The sequence below is a fragment of the Equus asinus genome, chromosome 28 (genome assembly GCF_041296235.1).
Source record: "Equus asinus isolate D_3611 breed Donkey chromosome 28, EquAss-T2T_v2, whole genome shotgun sequence".
In the NCBI taxonomy this organism is placed as follows: domain Eukaryota; kingdom Metazoa; phylum Chordata; class Mammalia; order Perissodactyla; family Equidae; genus Equus; species Equus asinus.
The window spans coordinates 51,388,533-51,411,709 of record NC_091817.1 but is presented as its reverse complement, the minus strand read 5'-3'; the positions used below and the strand labels follow the sequence as shown (position 1 = coordinate 51,411,709).

Genomic DNA, 23,177 nt, shown 5'->3' with positions numbered 1-23,177 from the left:
TCATGTTCACCACCCAAAGACTAATTACAATCCGTCAGCACACACGTGTGCCTAATCACCCCTTTTGCCCTCCTCCCTCCCCTTTTACCGCCTGGTAACCACCAATCCAATCTCCGTTTCTATGTGTGTGTTTGTCATTGTTTTTATCTTCTACTTATGAGTGAGATCATACGGTATTTGACTTTGTCCCTCTGACTTATTCCACTTAGCATAATATACTCAAGGTCCATTAATATTGTCACAAGTGGCCGGATTTCATCATTTCTTATGGCTGAGTAGTATTCCATTGTGTGTATATACCACATCTTCCTTATCCATTTGTCCCTTGACGGGCACCTAGGTTGCTTCCAAGACGTGGCTATTGTGAAGAATGCTGCAGTGAACATAGGGGTGCATGTATCTTTTCAAGTTACTGTTTTGGTTTTCTCCTGTTAAATACCTATAAGTAGCATTGCTGGATCATATGGTAGTTTATTTTTAATTTTTTGAGGAATTTCAATTCTATTTTCCATAATGGCTGCATCAATTTACATTCCCACCAACAGTGTATGAGGGTCCCCTTCTGTCCACATCCTTGGCAACACTTTTTATTTCTTGTCTTTTTCATAGTAGTCATTCAGACAGATGTGAGGTAATATCTTATTGTGGTTTTGATTTACATTTCCCTGGTGATTAGAGATGTTGAGCATCTTTTCATGTACCTGTTGGCCATCTGTAAGTCTTCTTTAGAAAATATCTATTCAGATCCTCCACACATTTTTATATTAGATTGTTCGGTTTTTCTATTGAGTTGAATGAGTTCCTTATATATTTTGGATGTTAACTGCTCATCAGGCATGATTTGCAAATATTTTCTGCCAAACTGTATGTTGCCTTCATACTGTTGGTGATTTCCTTGACTGTGCAGAAGATTTGTGGCTTGATTAGTCCCACTTTATTTTCGCTTTTATTGCCTTTGCCTTTGGAGTCAAATCCAAAAAATCAGAACCAACACTTATCCTATCAAGGAACTTACCACCTATGTTTTCTTCTAGGGGTTTTATGGGTTCAGAGAAGCATCATTTTTAAGTGACCATGATCGGGCTCAACGAGATTCATCCAAAGTCACACGATTAATAAAGTGGAGGAACCTAGGTCTAGGCCTAAAGTGGAGAGCTTCCACCCTCAGTAATGGACCAGAAAGGGAATAACACTGAGAAAGGGTTAAGATGGAAATGTTTATGTTATATGCATTTTACCACATGAAAAAAAGTGGAAAAGAGGGAAATTATATGGTTGTTTCAATAAGACATACACTTCATCTACTCAAAGCAGTCCTAGATGCATATTTATTGAAAGTAAAGGAAAATATCCCTAATATGTTTGAAAAGATTTTTAAAATTGCTAAAATTTCCAATAGTCTGTATAGTGAGCTAATGTGTAATTTTCTTTGTTTTCATTTTTTACATTTTCTTTATTTTCTAAGTATATGTTATTTATTGTTTGGGGAAAAGTAGATTTTATCAGGGGGATAAAAAGGTTGTGACAACGGCCCAGCCATCCATGATCCTGGCGGTGTTCCTAAAGTCTCCTCTGTGTGTGCGTGTGTGTCTCACGGAGATTTGTAGATGGGTGACCATGGACAGGAGACCCTGCTGCTAATGCCCCTGGATCCCAGCTCCTCTCTGGGAGGGCGCCTGTCAGGTGGAGATGTCCCATCCTCATGTCTCCCCCCATCCCTTGCACCTCATTCTCAGTGGTCCCACACTTGGCTTCACACCCTCCCGTCAACCTTGAGAACAGATATCCAGCCATTGCCGCCATCATAGAACAGAGGGGGGAAGCCCCGTTGCCAGGTGGGGGCTGAACACGAATCCTTCAGGTGTGCGTCCCTCCTGCGTCCTGTCCTGTCCTAGTGCTGACACCCACAGCCTGGGTCTGGGCCTTAGAAGAGAAGTCTGCAGGTGCAGAGAAGAGAGGTCTGATGTGGGGGAGACCAGTCGCCTACTGATTTGTCATGATGCTGTGAGTCCTTTCAGGCACTGAAGTCGCTGGTCCCCTGTTTGTAATGTGCAAGGGTCAAACATTCTGTCCCTGCATTTTGATTCACTTCTGTGTTGATGGTTCTTATTAAGCTGATCTTGTTTTTAGCTAATTGTGTCCAGCCCCTGCTCTGTGGGTCCTGAGCTACTCAAAGGGGATCTGGGTTATGGGCATCTTTTCTCTCATTTTCAGAGAACAGAAAGAGAAAAAGATGCAAAAAAACACCCCCAGTGACTCAGCTGTGAGACCCTTCATGCTGCTTCTTCATTTCACACCCCCAACTGACGCAAATAAGGGGGGACTTCCCTCAGGGGTGGAGACAGCAAGACTCCCATGGAGACATCCTGGGGCATCTTGAAAAGGCCTGACATTGGGAGCTGGGGGAGTGCCTGATGGGGAGTGAGGGTGCACTTGGGCCACTGGGAGTAGAGGTAGGGTGGAAGCCAGCACTGGGCAGGCCCCTGACCACCTGGCTCTATGCTCAGTTGTGAATGAGGCCACCTGGGCGTCAGTTCTTTCCATCCCCCATGACTGGGTCAGGCTGGAGGCCAGGGTCTCTGCTCTATGGGAACTCACACCTTTTGGAGGTGACCCTTTGTCTTGTTGTGTTCCAGACGTCAATGAGTGTAAAACCCCGTCAACAGTGTCCTGTGGAAAATTCGCAGATTGCCACAACACAGAGGGCAGCTACTACTGCACATGCAGCCCAGGATACCAGCTTGTTTCTGGGGCAACGTTATTCTGGAATGAGAAAGAGAACACGTGTCACGGTGAGAACCACTCCTTGTTTTCCATCTCCTCTTCCATGAGGTTTGGCGTCATTCAGCCCACTTTCTCCAGGCATCAGAGGGCCGTCCTGGCCACCTATCTGATCACCGTCCCTCTCTGAACCCCAAGGCTCAGAGCCCTCCACAGAGGGTCACTTCTGGAACTTTAAAATATCCCCTTGCCCACCTGGCATCTTATTTTTGTAAAACAAAAGAAAGGGGTGGCATTCTTCAGGATACTTCAAGATACTTCAGGAGCTCACAGTGCCTCGTGTTTCAGCACAATATCCCATCTCTTCGTTATCATCAGTGACTGCCAGGATGAGACCTTCCCCCACCGGGGCCCACATGGGCTTGGCCATGCAGGAACACACTCAGGCCTCCAAGCCCATGATGGACACAGGTGACCTGCCCAGAAACCCAGGAGTAGGGAGATTCCAGGGCAGGTCCACCTACCCCAGCCAGCCCTGTCCCTGGCCAACAGCCCTGGCACCCTGACCCCAATTCTCATCTGCTCAGCCTCCATCTAAATCCCCACATAAGGCTCTCCCTGACCCTCTCCAGTGATTTCAACTGACAAGCCTGAGGCCAGTGGAGACGACCAGGACCCAGGAGAATGTTGTGCTGGGTCTGAGCAGGATGACATGGACCGCCCCCAACACACACGCGCATGGGCACAGTCAGATCAATGGAGAAGGCGCCCTTCAGGACCAGATAGCAACCGAGGGCATCATCAGGAACCACTGCCCCAGACCCAACCCTCTCCCAAAGAAGTCGACCCAGGCTCCAAGGAGGCCCAGAACACTGGGGGACAGAAGACGGGCCGCTACTCAGCAGGGTCCAGAGGTATGTGTCCCTGGTGGGAGGCCAAGAGGCCCAATGGCTGAAATGAGTGACAGCCCTCAACCACCAGCACCTACTCCCTTGTCCAGCCAGCCCTCACCCACTGCTGGCCCTGTTCAGATGTGGATTCTCACCACTTCCTGCCGGTCCAGGGGAGGCCTTCGTGGGGATGAGTTAAAAAGCACCCAGGGCTGTATGGCTGGACGTCAGCCCCCACTGTCCACCCAGACCTGGTGCCACTGTCTGGGTGGACCCAGCCTGTCCAGTATCTTCTTTATTCCCCCGACCCAGCCCTATGGCCTCACCCTAGGGATCCTGTGTGAGGGGCAGTTCTTGGCCCATCTCTATGAAGCTGTCTCAGAGTTAGTGTGGATGGGAGAGCACTGCCCTGACAGGGTCAACAGTGTTCCAAGGAGAACTCAGCCAGCAGAAGCCGCCCTGGGGGAATTAGGACCAAGGCCATCACTGGGAGCCAAGACAGGGCCTGGTGGGGAAATGCAGCATCTCCCCTGCACTCTGTTCCCAAGAAGGCCCACCCTGGCCTTTCTCCAAATGCTAAGGGGGGACACAGGCAGCCATGATGTCCCCACCCCAGCTGGGAGCTGCCCAGGGAAGCTGAGGGCACCAGGGCTGGCAGACAGGGAGGCCTCAGGCAGATTCCATCCACATGTGGACAACAGAGCACCTAGGCCACCCCATCCACCCATAGGATGCCTCTATGTAAGAGAAAAGCTGCCCATGCACCAGGAAGGAGACAATGGGGCCTTCCAGAGCCTTCTCTGCCCAAACTGGGATCCCTAAATAACCAAATGACCAGGTACCTGACCGACCTGACCTCAGACTCCTGCCCTCCACACACACACACACACACACACACACACACACACACACACACACACACACACACACACACGGAGATGCTCTCACACCTAATGAAGCGCTCTTCTGCCCCCTGCAGGAACCTTCCCCGCCTGGGCTCCACCCCGTAGAATCAAGAGCCAGGTGAGTGCCCCCAACAGGGAACGAAAGGCAGGAATCCCTCCGCACAGCCCGCCATTTTCCCCGAGCTCCCCCGCCCTCCCTCGAGGCTTCCTGACCCCTTCTTCTCCCCTCTCCCTAGCGTCTCTCCCGCTTCTTTGAAGGAGTCCAGAAACTGCGCGTAGGCTTCCAGTCAGCCTCGACTCAGGACACCGTCCAGGTAGGAGCAGGACACAGAGGAGGCAAGGTGGAGGCACCCCTTCCCCATAGAGGCCTGGTAAAGCTTTGGTCTGGGAGGAGCCGGACCCAACAGGACGGCGCCCTGCTCTGAGGCCCCGGTCCTCCTGGGTGGGTGGCGACTGCCCCCAGCATGTGTCTGTACTTACTGTGAGACACCCACGTGCAGCTAGTGACACCTTCCCTCTTGCCTCCCTGAACTTTGGATTCATGTCACCCTTGGCATTCACCAACAGGATGACCTCTGAGTGGCTAGATTCCAGGAAAAAAGACCCAAGGAATCCCAGCCAACATGACTTTTATCCTCAAATAAACAGTTACCAGGGTCTGCTTTCTGTGGCTGAGTGAGCAGGGTCTTCATGCAGACCCTCTGCTCTGTGTCCCCATCCTCCAGGGTCTCATGCATGAAGTGGATGATCTGCTGGAGACCCCAGGGGACCTGGAGACCCTGCCCCGCTCAGAGCAGCACTGTGTGGCCGCTAACATGCTCTTTGGCCTGGAGGATGTCCTGAGAGGGCTGAGCCAGGCCCTGTCCAATGGGTCATTGACCTTCCATTCACCTGCAGGCACAGGCAAGTACCCGAGTCTGCCCCAGGCTCCTGCATGACCATTTCCCACCTCATTTCGCCCAGGCCTCACTGGAGCTGGGTGACCGTGCTTGCATCTCAGTGTTACTCTCATTAACAAATTAAAATAAAAGGTTAAAAGGAAATGAATAAATTATATAAGTGAAATAAGCCCGATTGGTATTTGCCACAGTTGACAGGGTGGGTGAAATGGATGAAAGGGGTCAAATGTTTCAAACTTCCAGTTATGAAATAAATAAGCCACGGGCGCATGATGTGCAGCATGGTGACTCTATTGCACATTTGAAAGTTCCTATGAGAGTAAATCTCAAAAGTTCTTATCACAAATTTCAAAACTTTTGTAACCTGCATAGTGTCATATGTGAGCTAGGCTTATTGCAGGGATCCTTTTGTAATATAGACAAATTGTTATGTTGTACACTTGAAATTAATATATCAATTATACCTCAATAAAGAAAGAAAAGAATACCACTGTAAATAATATACATTTTCATTGTGAACTAAATTATGAGCAGATGAAATAATAACAAAGAATTTAAGATAAAATAGAAATGGCTTCAAAAGAAAACAATTTATTTAGTTTAGAAGAATGTGAATTTAACATTATTTGATATTCAAGTATGATTTATTTTATTGAGGTAAAATTCACCTAACATAAAATTCACCATGTTAACCAAAGTGTACAATTGAGTGACATTTAATGCATTCACAGAGTTGTGATCATGACTTCTATTTCTGAAATATCTTCATCACCCCAGAAGTAAATACTGCAACCACTAAGCAGTCGCTCCTCATTCATGCCTCCCCCAGCCACTGGCAACCATGAATCTGTTTTCTGTCTCCATGGATTTGCCAATTCTGCACATTTCATATAAATATAATTATATGACATGTGACCTTTTAGTCTAGCTTCTTTCGCCCAGCATGATGTGTTCCAGGTTCATCTATATTTTAATGTGCATCGTATTTATTTCCTTTTTATGGCTGATTAATACTCCATTGTATATATGGGTATACCACCTTATGTTAGTCCATTCATCCATTGACCGACATTTGGGTTGTTGCCACCTTTGGACTATTGTGAATAGTGCCGCTATTAATATTGGTGTACAAGTTTTTGTGTGAATAACTTTTCAGTTCTTTGGGGTACATACTTAAGAGTGGAGTTTCTGACTAGTATAGTAGTTCCATCTTCAACTTTTTGAGGAGCCACCAAACAATTTTTCCAAAGTTCTACTTTTCTACTTTCCATTTCCACCAACAATGTCACAAGGGTTCCAGTCTCCTCATCCTCAGCAACATTTGTTACTTCCATTTTGTTTCATTTTTAGTATAGTCAGCTAATATCTCCTATGGTTTTGATTTGCATTTCCCTGATGACTAACAATGTTTAACATCTTTTCATGTCATCATTGAACATTTCTGTGTCTTTTTGGAGACATGTCTATTCAAGACCTTTCCCTATTTTTTAATTCAGTTGTTTGGTTTTGGTTGTTGAGTTGTAAGAGTTCTTTATATATTCTGATAGTAGACCCTATGAGACGTGTGATTTCAAATATTTCCTCCCATTCCACAGATTATCTTTTCACTGTCTTTATGATCTTTTCACTTCAATGAACAGCTGGTTCCATTTTGATGAAGTCCGTTTTATCTGTTTTTTCTCTTGTTGCTTGTGCATTTGGTGTCCTATCTAAGAGTCCATTCCAAATCCAAGGTCATGGAGATTTACCTCTATGTTTTCTCCTAGTTGTTCGAGTTTTAGCTCCTAAATTTAGATCTATGACCCATTTTGAGTTAATTTATGTGTATTGTGTGAGGTAGGTGTCCAACATCCTTCTTTTGCTTCTGGATATCCAGATGAACCAGCACCATTTGTTGAAGAGACTATTCAATGGGAAACCATTGAACAATGTTGGCATTCCTTGTTGAAAATCAATTGACATAGATGTATGGGTTCATTTCTGGACTCTCAGTTCTATTTCACTGGTTTATCTGTCTATCCTTGTGCCAGTACCATGGTGTTTTGATTACTGTAGGTTGGTATTAAGTTTCGAAATCAGGAAGTGTGAGTCCTCCAAATTCGCTTTCCATTTTCAAGATTGTTTTGGGCATTTGGGCCTCTTGCAATGCCATATGAATTGTAGGATGAGCTTTTACATTTCTTCAAAAATAAATTAATAAAATGATGGTGGAATTTTGATATGGATTGCATTGAATCTGTAGGTCATTTTGGAGAATATTGCCATCTGAATAATATTGATCATTCCAATCCACAAACAAAGGATGTCTTCCCATTTATTCAGCATTTCCAGTTCATTTCAACAATCTTTTGTAGTCTTCTGTGTACGTATCCTAAGCCTCCTTGGATAAAATTATTCCTAATATTTTGTTGAATATTTTTGCATCTATGTTCATAAGAGATGCTGGTCTGTGGTTTGTTTGTTGTGATGTCTTTCTGTGGGTTTGTTTTTAGGATCATGGTGGCCTCGTAGGGTTATTTAGGTAGAGTTCCTTCCTCTCCTATTTTATGGAGGAGTTTACAAAGGATTCCTGTTAATTCTTTCTTGAATGGTTGATAGAATTCACCAGTGAAGCCATCTGGTCTGAGCTTTTCATTTTGGGAATTTTTTGATTACTGATTAAATCTCTTTACCCCTTATATGGCTGTTCAGACTTTTTGTCTCTTCTTCAGTCAGTTTTGTAGTTTATGTGTCTCTAGGAATTTGTCCATTTCATCTATGTTATCTAATTTGTTGTTGAATAATTACTCACAGTTTCTGTTATCATCCTTTGTAAATTCAGACGATATCCATATATATATTCCATTATGATTTATACCAAATATTGTACACAACATTATACAATATATAAAATAATGGTTTTTCTCTGTACAAATAACAATAGTATTACATATAGTATTGTTATATATAAATAGATATGTATGTATAAATATCTATAAATAAAACAATGGTATTGTATCAACCACTTAGTCGCAATTACTAATCTAAGTCCCTGTGTGCCTCGCACAACTCTTAGAGCTGACCCTGGAGGTGCTGGAGCAGGGAGACAGAAGTATCTCCTTGAGCCAGAATCGGGCAAAGATGCTGCTGAAGTGGGAGACGGTGCAGGGATCTGCTGACTCAGGTAAAGGCTGAGATGAGGAGAAGGCCACTGAAGCTTCCCAGTGGGCCAAGTGTCCAGGGATGGGACAGATAGAGGATTAAATGTTAAAGGGAAGTGTGGGGTATGGAGAGGCCACAAGGAGAGAGTCCATCTGAAGAAGGAGGGGTCCTGTTGGGGACACCAAGATGTCAACCTTGCCCTTGTCCTGCAGGCCCTTCTGTGGTGGGCTTTGTCTCCATCCCGGGCATGGGAAAGCTGCTGGCTGAGGCGCCCCTGGTCCTGGACCCTGAGAGGCAGGAAGTTGTACGGGAGACACACAAGGACTTGCTGCAGGAAGTCACCCATGTCCTGCTCTCAGATGTCGTCACCACCTTCTTCAGCAACAATGACACTCAGAACCTCAGCTTCTCAGTCACCTTCATCTTTAACCATGTGAGTCCAGGTGGGAGGGGGCTGTGGGTGTGGAAGAGGCCTGAGTCCTGGGTGCAGCCTTAGGGTTCAGGTGGGTCCCCATAGGTGCATTATTTACCCAGGAAGGCCCTTCATGAGCCAAGTTTGGGTCAGCATTTCTGAGCATCACAACCAGCAGCTCACACTCACTCCCTGATCTTGCAGTCAGTGACCCCTCAGCCAAGGAAGAAGGTGCTCTGCGTCTTCTGGGAGCACAGCAGGAGTGAAAGTGGTCATTGGGCCACCACAGGCTGCACGATGGTGGGCACCAGAGACACCAGCACCACCTGCCAGTGCACCCACCTCAGCAGCTTTGCCGTCCTCATGGCCCACTACAACGTGCAGGTGAGGACCCTGAGAGGGGCTGTGTTCAATGTCTGTGGCACTGTAACCAATTCCCACACATGCAGTAGCTTAAAAACCCACAGGTTTGTTATCTCCCAGTCTCTTCAGGTCAGTAGTCCTGCATGGTGCAGCTGTGCTGTCTGTCAGCATCTTACAAGCCTCAAATCATTGTATCAGCCACAGCTGCAATCTCATCTGAAGTTTTGGGTCCTCCTCTAAGCCCCGTGGTTCTTCGCAGAATTCAGTTCCTTGCAGTTGTAGGACTGACATCGCACTTTCTTGCTACCTGGCAGCAGGGGACCATGCTCAGCTCCTGGAGGCTACCTGCATCCCTTCTCATGTGGTCCTCTCATAGGCTCTCTCACAAGGTGTCAGTGGTCCTATCTCGAGGCCAGCAGGTGAAGCTCCCTCACATCAAAGCTCTCTCAAACTTTGAGTGTTTTTCCCCAGAAGCCCAGATCTTTCAGGGGCTCACCTGGTTAGACCAGGCCCACCCAGGATAAACTCCTTCTTTTCAAGTCAGTTGATGTAGGACCTGAACTGGGCCCTCCATGTGCCATATGCCTTCACAGCAGCACTGGACTGGCTTTTGACTGGAAACCTGAAAGAAGGGGTGTGTCCACGCGGGGGCAGGGATATGGTCGCCAAATTAGACCTCTGCTCACCTCAGGGGTCTCTGGTGCAGGAGTGCTCAGGGGCTGCAGAAAGGACGATTTGGCAGAGGGCACCAGGGAAGCCGGTGAGAACAGGTGGGTCGGGGCCATGTTGGCCTCCCCCGCTGTGCAGGTGAGCTGGTGAGTTCCTCTAGGTCACCAAAACCAGAGACTCACTCAGGTGACCTCTAAAGGAAAATAAGCCCTTGTGAGAGGCAGGGCTTCGTCCAGACTCTGAACCTATCAGTTCACAATCCCATAGTGTCCTAATGTTCTGAACCTGTAGGTACTTAGTCAAACATCACAAGTTTACTTGGCTCCTCCATTCCTAATTTTTCTATGCCTAAAAATAAAAATAAAAATGGTGGAAGGGTAAGTACCCCACAGCAAGAAGGGGTGACTGTGGTCTCCTCTTTGCTAAGTCCCAGAGGGAGGATCCTGTACTGGATGTGATCACCTACGTGGGGCTCAGCCTATCTCTGCTGTGCCTCCTCCTGGCAGCCCTCACCTTCCTGCTGTGCAGAGTCATCCAGAACACCAGCACCTCCCTCCACCTGCAGCTCTCGCTCTGCCTCTTCCTGGCCCACCTCCTCTTCCTCATGGCCGTCGACCGAACGGAGATCCAGGTACTGACCCAGTCCCAGTGGACCCTCTGGCCTGCCCCAGGGGGTGCTGGGTCCATGGGAGCCATGCTGCCCTGGATGCCTTAATGAAATGATCTTGGGTTCTGGGGAAGGTTAGGGGGTGAGTGACCAATGTCACATTGCCTGATGCAACTAGACGACAAACCCTCTCTGACCGCTCCTTCATACGCATCAGACTTCTCCCCAATGGCAAGGCACGGGAGAGGTCCTGGGGCCACACTCCACGCTGACAGTCCCTCCTGGTGAGGCCTCACTCCTCCCCCAGGTGCTGTGCGCACTCATCGCGGGCGCCTTACACTATCTCTACCTGGCCTCCTTCACCTGGATGCTGCTGGAGGGCCTGCACCTCTTCCTCACTGCACGAAACCTGACGGTGGTCAACTACTCCAGTGTGAGCAGATTCATGAAGTGGCTCATGTTCCCTGTGGGCTACGGCGTCCCTGCCGTGATCGTGGCCATTTCTGCAGCATCCAGGCCTCATCTCTATGGAACATCAACCCGGTAAATGCACTTTCCCGTTTGTCCTTATCTTCTCCAGCACAACCATGGCCATCATAGAACCAACACAACACTTTAATTTCACCAGAATATGATAGGCAGATAAAAACTCAGTAACCACTCCAAAGACACCTTCCTGGTTTCATGATTGCCTTCATTGAAGTGACTGTTTTAATTCCTTAAGATTTAATCCTTTTAAATGCTAATTATATTATGTTAATAATTCTATATTTATGTAATAATTATGTTTTATATTAACTATACACTAATATAATATTGATGATATGTTAATAATTACAAATTAATATAGTTAAAATATATGATGTGACTCATTTTGATGTTTTAGATTTTATTACATTAAATATTAATTTTATGTTATATTAATGACTATATTGTACTAATGCCTATGATACATAATATCAATTGCATCTTATATATTAGTGTATGTATATTAATATAATACCCATTGCATTAGTTTTGGAGACTGTTTTAAATCTTCTAGAAAGCAAAATTAAAGTGAAGGGATGGCATTGGTTTGTGTAATCCACTTCTCTCTCCTAATTAAAAAAAGGGAGTTAATTTAGACACTGAAATCATTATGACCAGAGCTAAGATTTGTAAATCACTTCTGTAGAGCAGTCTTTGATCTAAATATTTTTCATGTATCTCAGATCAAATCATCCTCCCCACAACCTTCTGAGGTAGAAACAAGTGATATGCCAGTATTACAGATGACAAAACTGAGGCACAAAGAGATTAACTAACACGGCCGAGATCTCAGAGCTGGCTGGTGGCAGAAGTGGGATCAAATCCAGTCTCACTCACAACACAGTCCTACACTGATAAAATTAATGTTCATCTGCATCGGATGAGCCCCGGCCAGCCAGCTTTCCTAGATAACTTAGGATAAAAGCGAACTCCATCTGTAAAGGACCAGACAATAAATACTTTTGGCTTATGGGCCATCCCATCCCTGTTGCAACTACTCACCTCTGTCCTTATAGCATGAAAGCAGCCACAGACGATACGTAAGGGAACGAGTGTGACTGTGTCCCAGGAAAGCACATTCACAAGATCAGTTGGCAGCCCACCTGGCACAGGCTGCAGTTTCCTACCCCATCCTTAGTAGCTTTCTCTTCCCTTCTCCCTGGTGGCGCCATCTCTCCATGCTCCTGCCACCTCCCATCTCATTCACAATTCCCCTCACTTGGGATCAAATTCCAATCCTGTCACTTGCATCAGTGTGGCCTTGAGTGACTGCCTCTGTTTCCTTAAGCCTCAGATGCCTGACCCGTGATGGTTTGAGTACCTGTGTGTGTGTGAGGAATAAAGGCATTCTGCACATGAGCCCTGCCTTAGTGCTGTGTCAGGCTTACTGTTACTTTTTCTTTTTTTTTGCTCTCGTCTTTGGTGTCCCCAATTTGTTCACCTTGTCTCTACCTACTCAGCTTTCTTATCTCAGTGTACAATTCATTTCTCTCAGGGAACCCTTCACAACTATGTGACTCTGACACACCCCAGCCCAGGTGAAGATTCCAGCTACACATGCTCATGCTCTTCATACCATGATCATAAAACTCCTCATCTTGTTTGTTTTTCCTGCCTGACTGTTGACCTTCCACCTGGCTGGACCTCCCAGAGGACTGAGACCAGTCTATCTTAGTCACGACTGGGGCTTCAGAGCCATGCACAGATCCTGGTAGAAAGGAGACACTCAATATTTGTCAACTAAACCATAAATTAATTGATTGGTTGATATTTTTACTTTTAAAAGTTTGTATTTTTTTCTGCCAGCATTTCTGGGAACCAAGACTTAAAAGAAGTTTTTAAAAGGAATTTATTTTTTTAAAAACCACTTTGTTAAGGTATGATAGACATGTAAATAGATGTACGTATTTGACGTATAGCTCCTGATGCGTTTGGGGATATGCATACACCTGTGAAACCATCACCACCATCAAAAGTATATACAAAATTCAGTTATGTAAGATAAAAAGATCAGGAGACCTACTAAGGAGCACATGCTTATAGCTAATAATATTGTGTTAGACACTTAAAATTTACTAAGAGGGTATATCTTACGTTAAACGTTTTTACCAAAGAAAAGCAATAATAATAATATTAATTAAAAAAACAGAGAAAGACGAACACTGCATGATTTCACTCATATGTGGAAGATAACAAATACATGGATAAAGAGAACAGATTAGCGGTTACCAGTGGGGAAGGGGGCTGGAGCTTGGGAGAAAGGGTAAAGGGGCGCATATGTGTGGTGATGGATAAACGGTAGACTACTGGTGGTGAGCATGATGCAGTGTATCCAGAAATTGATCAGTAATAACGTACACCCGAAATTACATAATGTTATCAACCATAATGATCTCAATAAAATTACTTGAAATAATAATAATGATAATAATAAAGGAGGCAAGAGGGCTTGCCCCGTGGCATAGTGGTTGAGTTCAGCATGCTCCACTTCAGTGGCCCAAGTTTGCAGGTTCAGATACTGGGCATGGACCCACACCACTCGTCAGCCATGCTGTAGCAGTGACTCACATAGAAAAGAGAGGAAGATGAGCATAGATGTTAGCTCAAGGACAATCTTCCTCAGGAAAAATAATAATAATTATAATAATGAAGCAGGAAGAAACTTTGGGAGGTGAGGGATATGTTTATTTACCAATTCTTTATCCACAAAGACCAATATATTGTTTTTTTTTTCCTGAGGAAGATTTGCCCTGAGCTAACATCTGTCACCAATCTTCCCCTTTTTGCTTGAAGGATATTGGCTCTGAGCTAAATCTGTGCCAATCTTCCTCTATTTTATATGTCGTTGCCACCATAGCATCGCTGATGAGTGTGTAGGTCCGCACCCAGGAACTGAACCCAAGCAGCTGGAGCGGAGGGCACCAAATTTAACCACCAGAACAGCAAGCTGCTCCCATCACAAAGACCAATATATTCTTGAATCTCTTTCTTAGATGCTGGCTCAACACAGACAAAGGGTTTATATGGGCCTTCCTTGGCCCCGTCTGCACCATCTTCTCTGTGAGTAATGGATGACATCAGAGCCTCCTACCTGCCCAGCTGAGGGTCATTCAAAGTCAGGTGTATAAGGAGGGTTACAGGCAGGGTGAGCAGTCATTCCAGTTTGCCCAGGACTGAAGGGGCTCCCATGAGATAGGAATTTCAGTTTTAAAACTAGGACTGAAGTGTTTCCTGAGACATGAGATTTCAGGGCTAAAACTAGAAATTCCCCTGCAAACTTGGGTGAGTCGGTCACCCAAGTTACAGGACAATGATGTGCCTGCGTTACTGGGCGTTGGGTCTGGTTTTCTAGGACTGCTGTGAAATACAAATGCCCTTGCTGCTGGGTTAGGTGTTGGATGAGCTAGGAGGAAGGCTGAGCAGATGTGGAATGCATTTACTATGCCTTGTGGGGATATTCATCTGCAGATCAACTTGGCTTTCTTTCTGATGACCTTCTGGATTGTGAAAAACAAGCTCTCCTCACTCAGCAGCGACGTGTCCACCCTGAAGAACACAAGGTGAGGGTGCAGCAGAGGGTGCGCACCATCCCCCATACAAAGCATGGTCCAGGGGCAAGGCCATATGGTCCCAAGCTCCCCATGTCCTTCACCCAGATTCTGAGGGGACTGGAAGAGAGAGGTGCTCCTACCCTCCTTGGAAGCCAGCTCAGATACTGTACTTTGCTGCTGACACGCAAGCCAAAAGCCTTCTGTCCATCCGTAACCCCAGCATGAAGCACCTAAGCTACATAGAGAACTGACTTTGTTCTGATAAACGGGGATTACTTTCCTGGCTCCATGAAAAAGGGCCTAAGAACATCCACATCTTTATAACACGCTTATAGGAAATCACACAGCTGTTCCCAGAGCCCAGCACACCCTTTCGTGCCCACACCTCCATGAGTGCTCTTCCTGAAGCCCTCTCCCACTCTCCCACCAGCTGAAAGCAGGTTCATTTGCCACTTATTACATCTTCTAAGGGTTTGGGGATGTCCTTTGCTTTCCTCAACTTTGCACAGAATCGATGGCCTCTATTCTGAGCAAAGGAGGCTCTGGGTCAGTTCATGGAGAAGGTGAGGATGGGAACAGTGCTGGATGGTCCTGGGCAGAAGTACCTTGCACTTCACAAATTTATAAATGACCATTTGTTTTTGTCCTTCCACTAGACTGTAAGGTCTGTGAAAACAGAAATCTTGTCTTTGTTGTTGTTAATGCCCAGGCCCACGCCTAGAGCCGGGTGCACAGAGTGACCTCAGCACTGTAGGTTGAGTGAAATTAGGGATCTTCAGGAAACATCATGATAGTTTTGAAATCCACATTATGCGGTGTCACTACCATCTTGAGTCTAAATGAAAATGCCATCCTGGACAAAGATAGCATTTCTTTTTGGGGAATCATGGCCAGTAAGATCTAGGTTGATCACAACTCAGTCAGAGGCATCCATGGAGTAGAGATGAAAATGGCCTTGGTTTTGTTGCTCTCTGTGCATCACAAGCCTCCTTTCTCCTGCTCCCCAGAATGCTGACTTTTAAAGCTACAGCTCAGCTCTTCATCTTGGGATGCACGTGGTGTCTGGGAATCCTGCAGGTGGGGCCGGCTGCCCATGTCATGGCCTACCTCTTCACCATCATCAACAGCCTGCAGGGTGTCTTCATCTTCCTAGTGTACTGCCTCCTCAGCCAGCAGGTACCACTGTCTGACGCCCACTCAGGATTCTGCCCATCCTCACTCCTCTCAGTCAGCTGACGCAGAGTCTGCTTTGCCTCTGCAGGTCCAGCAGCAATACAGGAGATGGTTCAAAGGGGTCACAAAAACCAAAGCCGAGTCTGAGAAGTACACGCTCTCCAGCAGGGCCATGCCTGATGCCTCCAAACACAGTGTGGTAAGGGCATGCATAGCTCCCAGAGCACTTCACTAACAGATCTGCTTGAGCAGCACATGCCTACCACACTGGGCAACCTGGGTATATAGGAGGTGATGCCCTAGCATGGCTCACACATGGTTTACTCCTGGACTCACTCAAGGCACTCCCCTGTCATGAAAGGAGCTCTTCTTCTACTTTCACTCACTGTGTTTCTATGCTCGCCTTGACCCTTGTACGTGGCTATCTTATTCTCCAAACGTGTGGAAACGCCCACTTTGTGAGAGATGGTGCATGTGCTTTTTAATTTTCCTTGGGAAGAAGATAGAAAACACTTACTCACAAGCAGAGAAAGATGCTATAGTATGCTCTATGAGCAGGAACTAATGATCTGAGGCAGTGATGCACGAGCTACTGAGAGTCACAGCACCATTCTTTCTCTCAAGTCATTCCAGGCCCCCCCTATATCTGAAGGACAATAAACACATGGTATATATGGTCATAAAAGGAAGGTGAAATCAGCATTAAGTTGGATCTGAGACTGTCCTTAGAAGTCTGCAATCGTTCCTGGTATTTTCAACACACACATACAATGCAAAACCAGGGAGGACAATCACAGAATGCATAAGAGAGATTCTAGCAAGGTGAATGGTACCAAGAATTGTATTTTCAGGTTTACCAACCATTTTCTCGTATTTTTTATTCATGTGTTCTTCCCATTAGCACTTGGAAGTAAGTGTTACTCCCACTTGGTAGGTGAAGAGAGTGAGACTCATGGGGTCTGGGTGTGTCGTGCAGGGACTTAAGCTGCTTCGTTCTTCCTCCCAACTTCCACGAGCCCCCCACCTGGCAAGGCCTCTGCATTTCTCTCCTCCGCCTGCTGGTCCACCCTCTGCAACTGCCCCTTCTCGAATACTCCACTCCTCAAAGGTCTCATCCTTCTAACTCTTCCCTCTTCCCAGCACATGTTCCTACCAACTTCTTCACAGGGAAAATCAACTCAGTGGATGAAACAGGGTTAACCTTGCGCTCTCAAAAACGCCAGGCATTTGACACCTGGTTCATTCTCTCCTCGTTCCATCTTATTCCCACAGATAGACAAAATCAGCTTCCAACTTTTAAAATCTAATCCCTCTGCCCGTATTTTTAAAAATTATTTTATTGAGGTCATATTGGCTTATAATGTGTAATTTTCAGGGGTACGTTATTATATTTGAGTTTCTGTGTAGACTGCGTCATGTTCACCACCAATACCCTAGTTTTTATCCATTACCATACATATGTGTCCCTTTACCCCTTTTCCCCTCCCCCTACCCCCTTTCCCTCTGGTAACCACTAATGTGTTCTCTTTATCCATGTGTGGGTTTATCTTCCACATATGAGTGAAATCATACCATATTTGTCTTTCTCTGCCTGACTTATTTCACTTAGCATAATACGCTCAAGGTCAATCCATGTTGTCACCAATGACACAGTTTTGTCTTTTTTATAGCTGCATAATATTCCCTTGTACTTATATATACACCACATTTTCTTTATCCATTCATCCGTTGATGGGCGCTTGAGTTGCTCCCACATCTTGGCTTATGTGAATAATCCTGAAATGAACATAGGGGTGTATAAATCTCTTTGAATTGTTTATGTTCTTTGGATAAATACCCAGTAGTGGAATAGCTGGGTCATATGGTATTTCCATTTTTAATTTTTTGAGGAATCCCCATACTATTTTCCATAGTGGCTGCACAAGTTTGCACTCCCACCAGCAGTGTATGAGGGTTCCCTTTTCTCCACATCTTCTCCAAAACTTGCTGTTTCTTGTGTTGTTAACTATAGCCATTCTGACAGGTGTGAGGGGATATCTGATTGTAGTTTTGATTTTTATTTCCCTAATAATTAGTGACATTGCACATCTTTTTGTGTGAGTTTTCCTCCACCTGTATTTGGTTCCTGACACTCGACTTCTCAATAACTTTACATTATTGCTCATGCATTCTCTCTCTGGTCCTTGCACTGTCTCCCCTTCTGAACAGCATCTTTTCCACCTTCATTGCAACATGCTAAGTCGCTCTCATTAAAAATACTAATGTTATATGTTTTACCCCTCCCTCTTCTTCTATACACTCAAGACTAGCTTTTGCCTCCTTCATTCCACCAAAAGAGCTCCCTCTTAAGCCCCCAATGGCCTTCATGTCAAGGGATGAAATAAATATACTTTGGTCCTCTCAGCAGTATTGGATGCTGTGGTTACTGCCTCCATCATGAAACTTCTCTTTGTCTCTGGCTTCTATGTCTCAACACTCCCTGGAATTCTTCCCCTCTCTCTAGCTGAGCTTTATTCATCGTCTTTACATTTCATCTACCCTACCTGGCTTGGGTCTAGAAACACTTCTATTCTCATATTAACCTACCTCGGACAATCTTGTCCACAGGGACTCAGTGAACCACGCAGGAAATGATGGTCAAATATATTTCTCTGACTCTGAATTACCTGTGAGCTCCAGAACACTAATCCCAATTGCCTACTCGAGACCTCCACTTGGATATCTCAGAAGTAGCTCAACATTGTCGTAACAGAACTTATCGAGTTTTTTACCAGTTTAATCCTCTTCAGGATTTCTCATCTCTTTGGGTGACATCTCCAGCCATCTTGCACCAGCCAGGACCTGGAACATCCTTCACATTATCATCTTCTCTACCCTGTTCCACCCCAAACCAATCCATGGCTAAACTGTGCTAATATTTCTTCCTCAGGAGCTCACAAATCTGTCTTGTTGACACCGTGTCCATCACCTTGTCCCTAACTCCAGCTCCCATCTTCTCTTGGCCAGATTGCAATATCCTCCTAACTCGTCTCCCCTCTACTCTTCTCCATCTTCCAATTAGTTTTCCACATAAAATTCAGAATTGTCTTCTCAAAACAAAAATTTGATCATGTACCACCTTGCATAAAAATCCCCCAAATCGTTCCCCATTGCCACTAGGAGCAAGACCAAAATACATGAGGTTCCAATTTCCCCCACATCCTCACCAAAACTTGTTATCACTTGTTTTTATACCTTGGTGGGTGTGAAGCAGTTTTTCATTATGGTTCTGATTTGCGTTTCCCTAATGTCTAATGATGTTGAGCATTTTTCCAAGTGCTTATTATCCATTTGCATGTCTTCTTTGGGGAAATATCTATTCAAATATTTTCCCTATTTTTAATTCAGTGATTTCTCTTTTATTGATAAGTTGTAAGAATTCTAGGTGTGTTCTGGATACAAGTCCCTTGTCAGATATTTGATTTGCAGTTATTTTCTCTCATTCTGTGGGTTGACTTTCCATCCTCTTAATAGTGTCCATTGATGCACAAAAGCTTTTTATTTTGATCAAGTCCAATTTATCTATATTTTATTCACTTGTGCTCTGGGTGTCAGCCCTAAAAAAGAATTGCCTAACCCAGGGTTACAATGATTTACACGCATGTTTTCTTCCAAGACTTTTATGCTTTTAAAATTACATTTAGGTATATGATAGGTTTGGAATTAATTTTCTAAAATGCAGCGAGGTTGTTAACATGGTGTGAGGTCCACATGCTTTTGCATATGCCTGTTCGTTTGTCCCATCATCAGTTATTAGAAAAATTATTTTTCTCTCAATAGATTATCTTGACATCCTTGTCAGAATAAACTCACCATAAATGTAAGAGTTTATTTTTGGTCTCTTAACATTATTCCATTCGTCTCTCTTGATTATTGTAGCTTTGTAGTAAGTTTGAAAATGGGGAATTGACTCTACAAATTTGTTCTTTTTTTCAAGAGTTATTCTGGACTAATTGAAGTCCTGTATAAATTTTAAGATGTGCTTGTCAATTTTGAGAAGAATTTAACTGAGATTTTGACAAGAATTGTGTTAAATCTGTACATCAGTTTAGGGGGATGCTACCATCTTAACATATTAAGCTTTCAGATCCATGAACACAAATGTTTTTCTGTTTCTTTAGAACTTCTTTGACTTCCTTTGACAATGTTTTATAGTTTTCATTATACAAGTCTTGCACTTTTTAACACAGTATCATTTTTCCGCTTTCCTTCTCAGGAGAATTAAGTGAACAACTAAGCCAGAAGGTCTTGTATCCTGGAATATTCTGAACTTCATCCTTTGGGCAAAGTGTATAAAAAATACTTTTTCACGTTTGTTGCCAGTTACTCTTCATGGCACCATTGTGGGAGAAAGTATGCAGGAAATGTTTGACATTCAGTTGCTGGAAGATTTGGGTTTTCTCATCCATACAGCATGATGTCACTCCCTGCAAAGTCAAGGAGCTATGGCCCAATTCCTCAGTTGCCTTGGATTAACCCCCTCTGCCCTAACCTCTTTTCCAACAAAGATGCTCCTCACTTTGAAGATCTATAGTAAGGAAAACCAACCTCAACTGACTTTCTTAAAATAGCATAAAAGAGAAAAATATTGTTCAACCACCTGCATGTAGTGTAAACAACTAATCCAGTTGCCCAACTTTCCTCCCTTTGGTACCAAATGTCCTACTTCTCATGAAACACTTGGGCTACAGGTAAACTAAAACAGTTGGCCTCCCTGCATACATGCTTCCACTTCTTCACACTCCATTTCTAAATGCTTACTAATTTATTCATTCAAAAGTGTATTTTTATTACTCACCATACGCTACACACAGAACAAGACAGATCCAATTCCTGATTTCACTGAGCTCACAAGTAAACAATAATATTTCTTCTCTTAGTGTGAACCCTGTGGATAGAGTCTGTGCATCTTTACGTTTTATAAGCAGAGCTGTGTAAAAGTGTATTTTAATAGTACACATTATGTAAGATGCATTTGTGTATAACATTATTTCATCCTCGGCATGCAGTCTAGGCAAGATCTAAATCCAGAGCTGTTACACCTACAAGAAATTCCCTGTGGGCCCCACTGACCAAATCTGCATCAATTTGAACATCAAGGAAAATTACTGTAAATAAATATAACATATTAAATAAAAATATGCATGAATTTATGGTGATATATAAAACATCAGCCAATAAATGTAGACGATGTGATAAAATGAGAATATCATGGTTTTTTCAATATCCAGTAAAAGGCCACTAAAAGCATTGGGTGAAAGGCTGCTGGAGGACAGGCTGGCCCCACAGTGACCAAGAGTCCCCTCAGATTACTGGTTCATCACAAGGGCCAAGGTGCACGTCTACAGCATGGAGATCTGCCAGTCACCATCTGAACTTAATGATCAGGCTCAACATCATCAATACGGGAAACCTGACATCAGATATCTCCTGAGAAGACATGAAGTTACAACATCCCATTTGTGGTGAATGAAGAATTTTGACAAATCAGTCTAACCTAAACCTAATCCAGCTTTAGACCAAGGGTAGACAAACTGTAGCATGCAGGACAAGCACAGGCAGCTAGCTGCTCCTGTGAATAAAGATTTATTGGAGCACAGCCACACCCATTCATGGATGTATTATCTATGGCTGCTCTCACGCTACAGTGTCAGAGTTGAGTAGCTGTGACAGAGACTGTAAGAACGACAAGCTGAAAATATCTACCACCTGGCCCTTTATAGGCAACCTTGCCAGCACCTGTTCTTCCAGATCTAACCTTCAGTATACACGGAATACAGGGGACAGAAGAACAGGTTAAATGACATCAAGAGGAAACAGTCAGGCAAATTGAGAACGTGAGGCATTCAACAAGCCATTGGCCTGGACTCTTCTAAAGTCAATACCGTTTTAAAAATGACTAGAGGCTGCTTGAGATTAAGAGACAGAAGCGACAATACAAACAAATTCAACATCAATTTTAGTGGGACTCTGGTTCAGATATACAGCTATAAAAGGTGTTTTGCAGGCAATTGGGATAATTTGATTATGCGTCAGATATTAAAAGTTATAAAATTGTTCATTTTCTTGGGTGTAATAATCTTACTATGATTATCTGGAGAATATTCTTTGAAATCTTCAACATTTGTTGAAGAAATATTGAAGAATGAAGCATCATGATGTCTGCCAGTGACCATCAAATGTTTTAGCAAGAATATGTATGTGTGTATATAGATTGAGAAAGACTTTTTAATGTGGCACTAATTGTTGCTGAATCTAGATAAGTGTTTATTGTATCACTCTTCCAAATTCTGTGTTTAAAAATTGTAAATAAAAAATGTCAGAAAAGTAAATAAATATATTAATTAGTTATTAACTTATTAAACATATACCCTCATAAATTCCTAGAAGTTCAGATCAACTGCCTTTTCTTCTGCACAAAACTAACTTTGGGAAGTGACATTTTATAAAACTATGAATTTTCATGGCTATATGGTGATGGATTTAAAAACTAAAAATTAAAATTTTAAAATACTAGAGAAAATAGAGGGAAATAGAAAATGGAAATGAGTACCACTCCCAACTTAATAAGAAGAAAAATCCATATAAACTACAAAATCATTCATTCTCTTGAACCCGTAAGAGAGCTGAGGTCACAGGAAAACAAAGTAGCCTAAAATCTGAGGGAAGGCAGGCTCATCCAGCAGAGACTGTCAGGGCACTGGCTCACCTGTGGCAGAGCACAAAAGGCAGGGATCTGGGTGCCACACAAACAGTTAAGAAGAATTCATCTTCACTTTTTAATGAATTGACCAGGGCCAAGGTGGGCAATCGTGCGAGTGTAGAACCTCTGAGGGAGTGGCAGGAACGTGCAGAGACCCTCTCTGAGATGCAGCCACGCTGGGCGGGTCTACTGAAGGCAGAGCAATGAGGAAAACCCTCTGGCAAAACAGCCGCCACCAAAAGCACAAGATCACAGGGTAACGCTACAATAAACTGAAGCCCAGGGCACGATGCCTCCTGACCGGATAGACGGAAGCCCCTCAAAAACAGCCTAGCAGAAGAATAGCATGCCCACTTCCAGTAATAAATAATAAATCCCTCAGTGTCTACTTGTGATGAGAAACAGCTATTTTGAGTTGCTGCCAAGCCATTTTATAGCGTGACAACCCTGCCCACACCCAGAGTCTGGACGTTTAAATAAGGACCTGAGCTTATGATTTCTGCCACAAGTTCCTAGAGTCGAGCCCATGAAAAGTTAGTGACCTCTGCCCCAAGCACCCCATAAGCGATAGGTGCT

General features: G+C 44.3%; 1 protein-coding gene across 3 annotated transcripts in view; it reads left to right on the top strand.

Moving 5' to 3' along the window:
- Window positions 1–22,255, top strand: part of LOC123281574 (adhesion G protein-coupled receptor E2-like) — a 32,237-nt gene extending 9,982 nt beyond the window's left edge. For 2 of the 3 annotated variants that reach the window (XM_070500589.1, XM_070500590.1), the window contains 15 exons: window positions 2,637–2,792; window positions 3,354–3,635; window positions 4,591–4,634; window positions 4,753–4,830; window positions 5,242–5,419; window positions 8,471–8,578; window positions 8,769–8,989; window positions 9,173–9,352; window positions 10,428–10,631; window positions 10,915–11,150; window positions 14,129–14,195; window positions 14,604–14,695; window positions 15,694–15,862; window positions 15,948–16,058; window positions 20,115–22,255. In XM_070500589.1, the coding sequence (XP_070356690.1) occupies window positions 2,637–2,792; window positions 3,354–3,635; window positions 4,591–4,634; window positions 4,753–4,830; window positions 5,242–5,419; window positions 8,471–8,578; window positions 8,769–8,989; window positions 9,173–9,352; window positions 10,428–10,631; window positions 10,915–11,150; window positions 14,129–14,195; window positions 14,604–14,695; window positions 15,694–15,862; window positions 15,948–16,058; window positions 20,115–20,123 (2,135 nt within the window). In that variant the 3' untranslated portion in view covers window positions 20,124–22,255. The remainder of the gene's footprint in view (window positions 1–2,636; window positions 2,793–3,353; window positions 3,636–4,590; window positions 4,635–4,752; window positions 4,831–5,241; window positions 5,420–8,470; window positions 8,579–8,768; window positions 8,990–9,172; window positions 9,353–10,427; window positions 10,632–10,914; window positions 11,151–14,128; window positions 14,196–14,603; window positions 14,696–15,693; window positions 15,863–15,947; window positions 16,059–20,114) is intronic. The other variant, XM_070500591.1, reaches the window with a different exon arrangement.
- The last annotated feature ends 922 nt before the right edge of the window (window positions 22,256–23,177 follow it).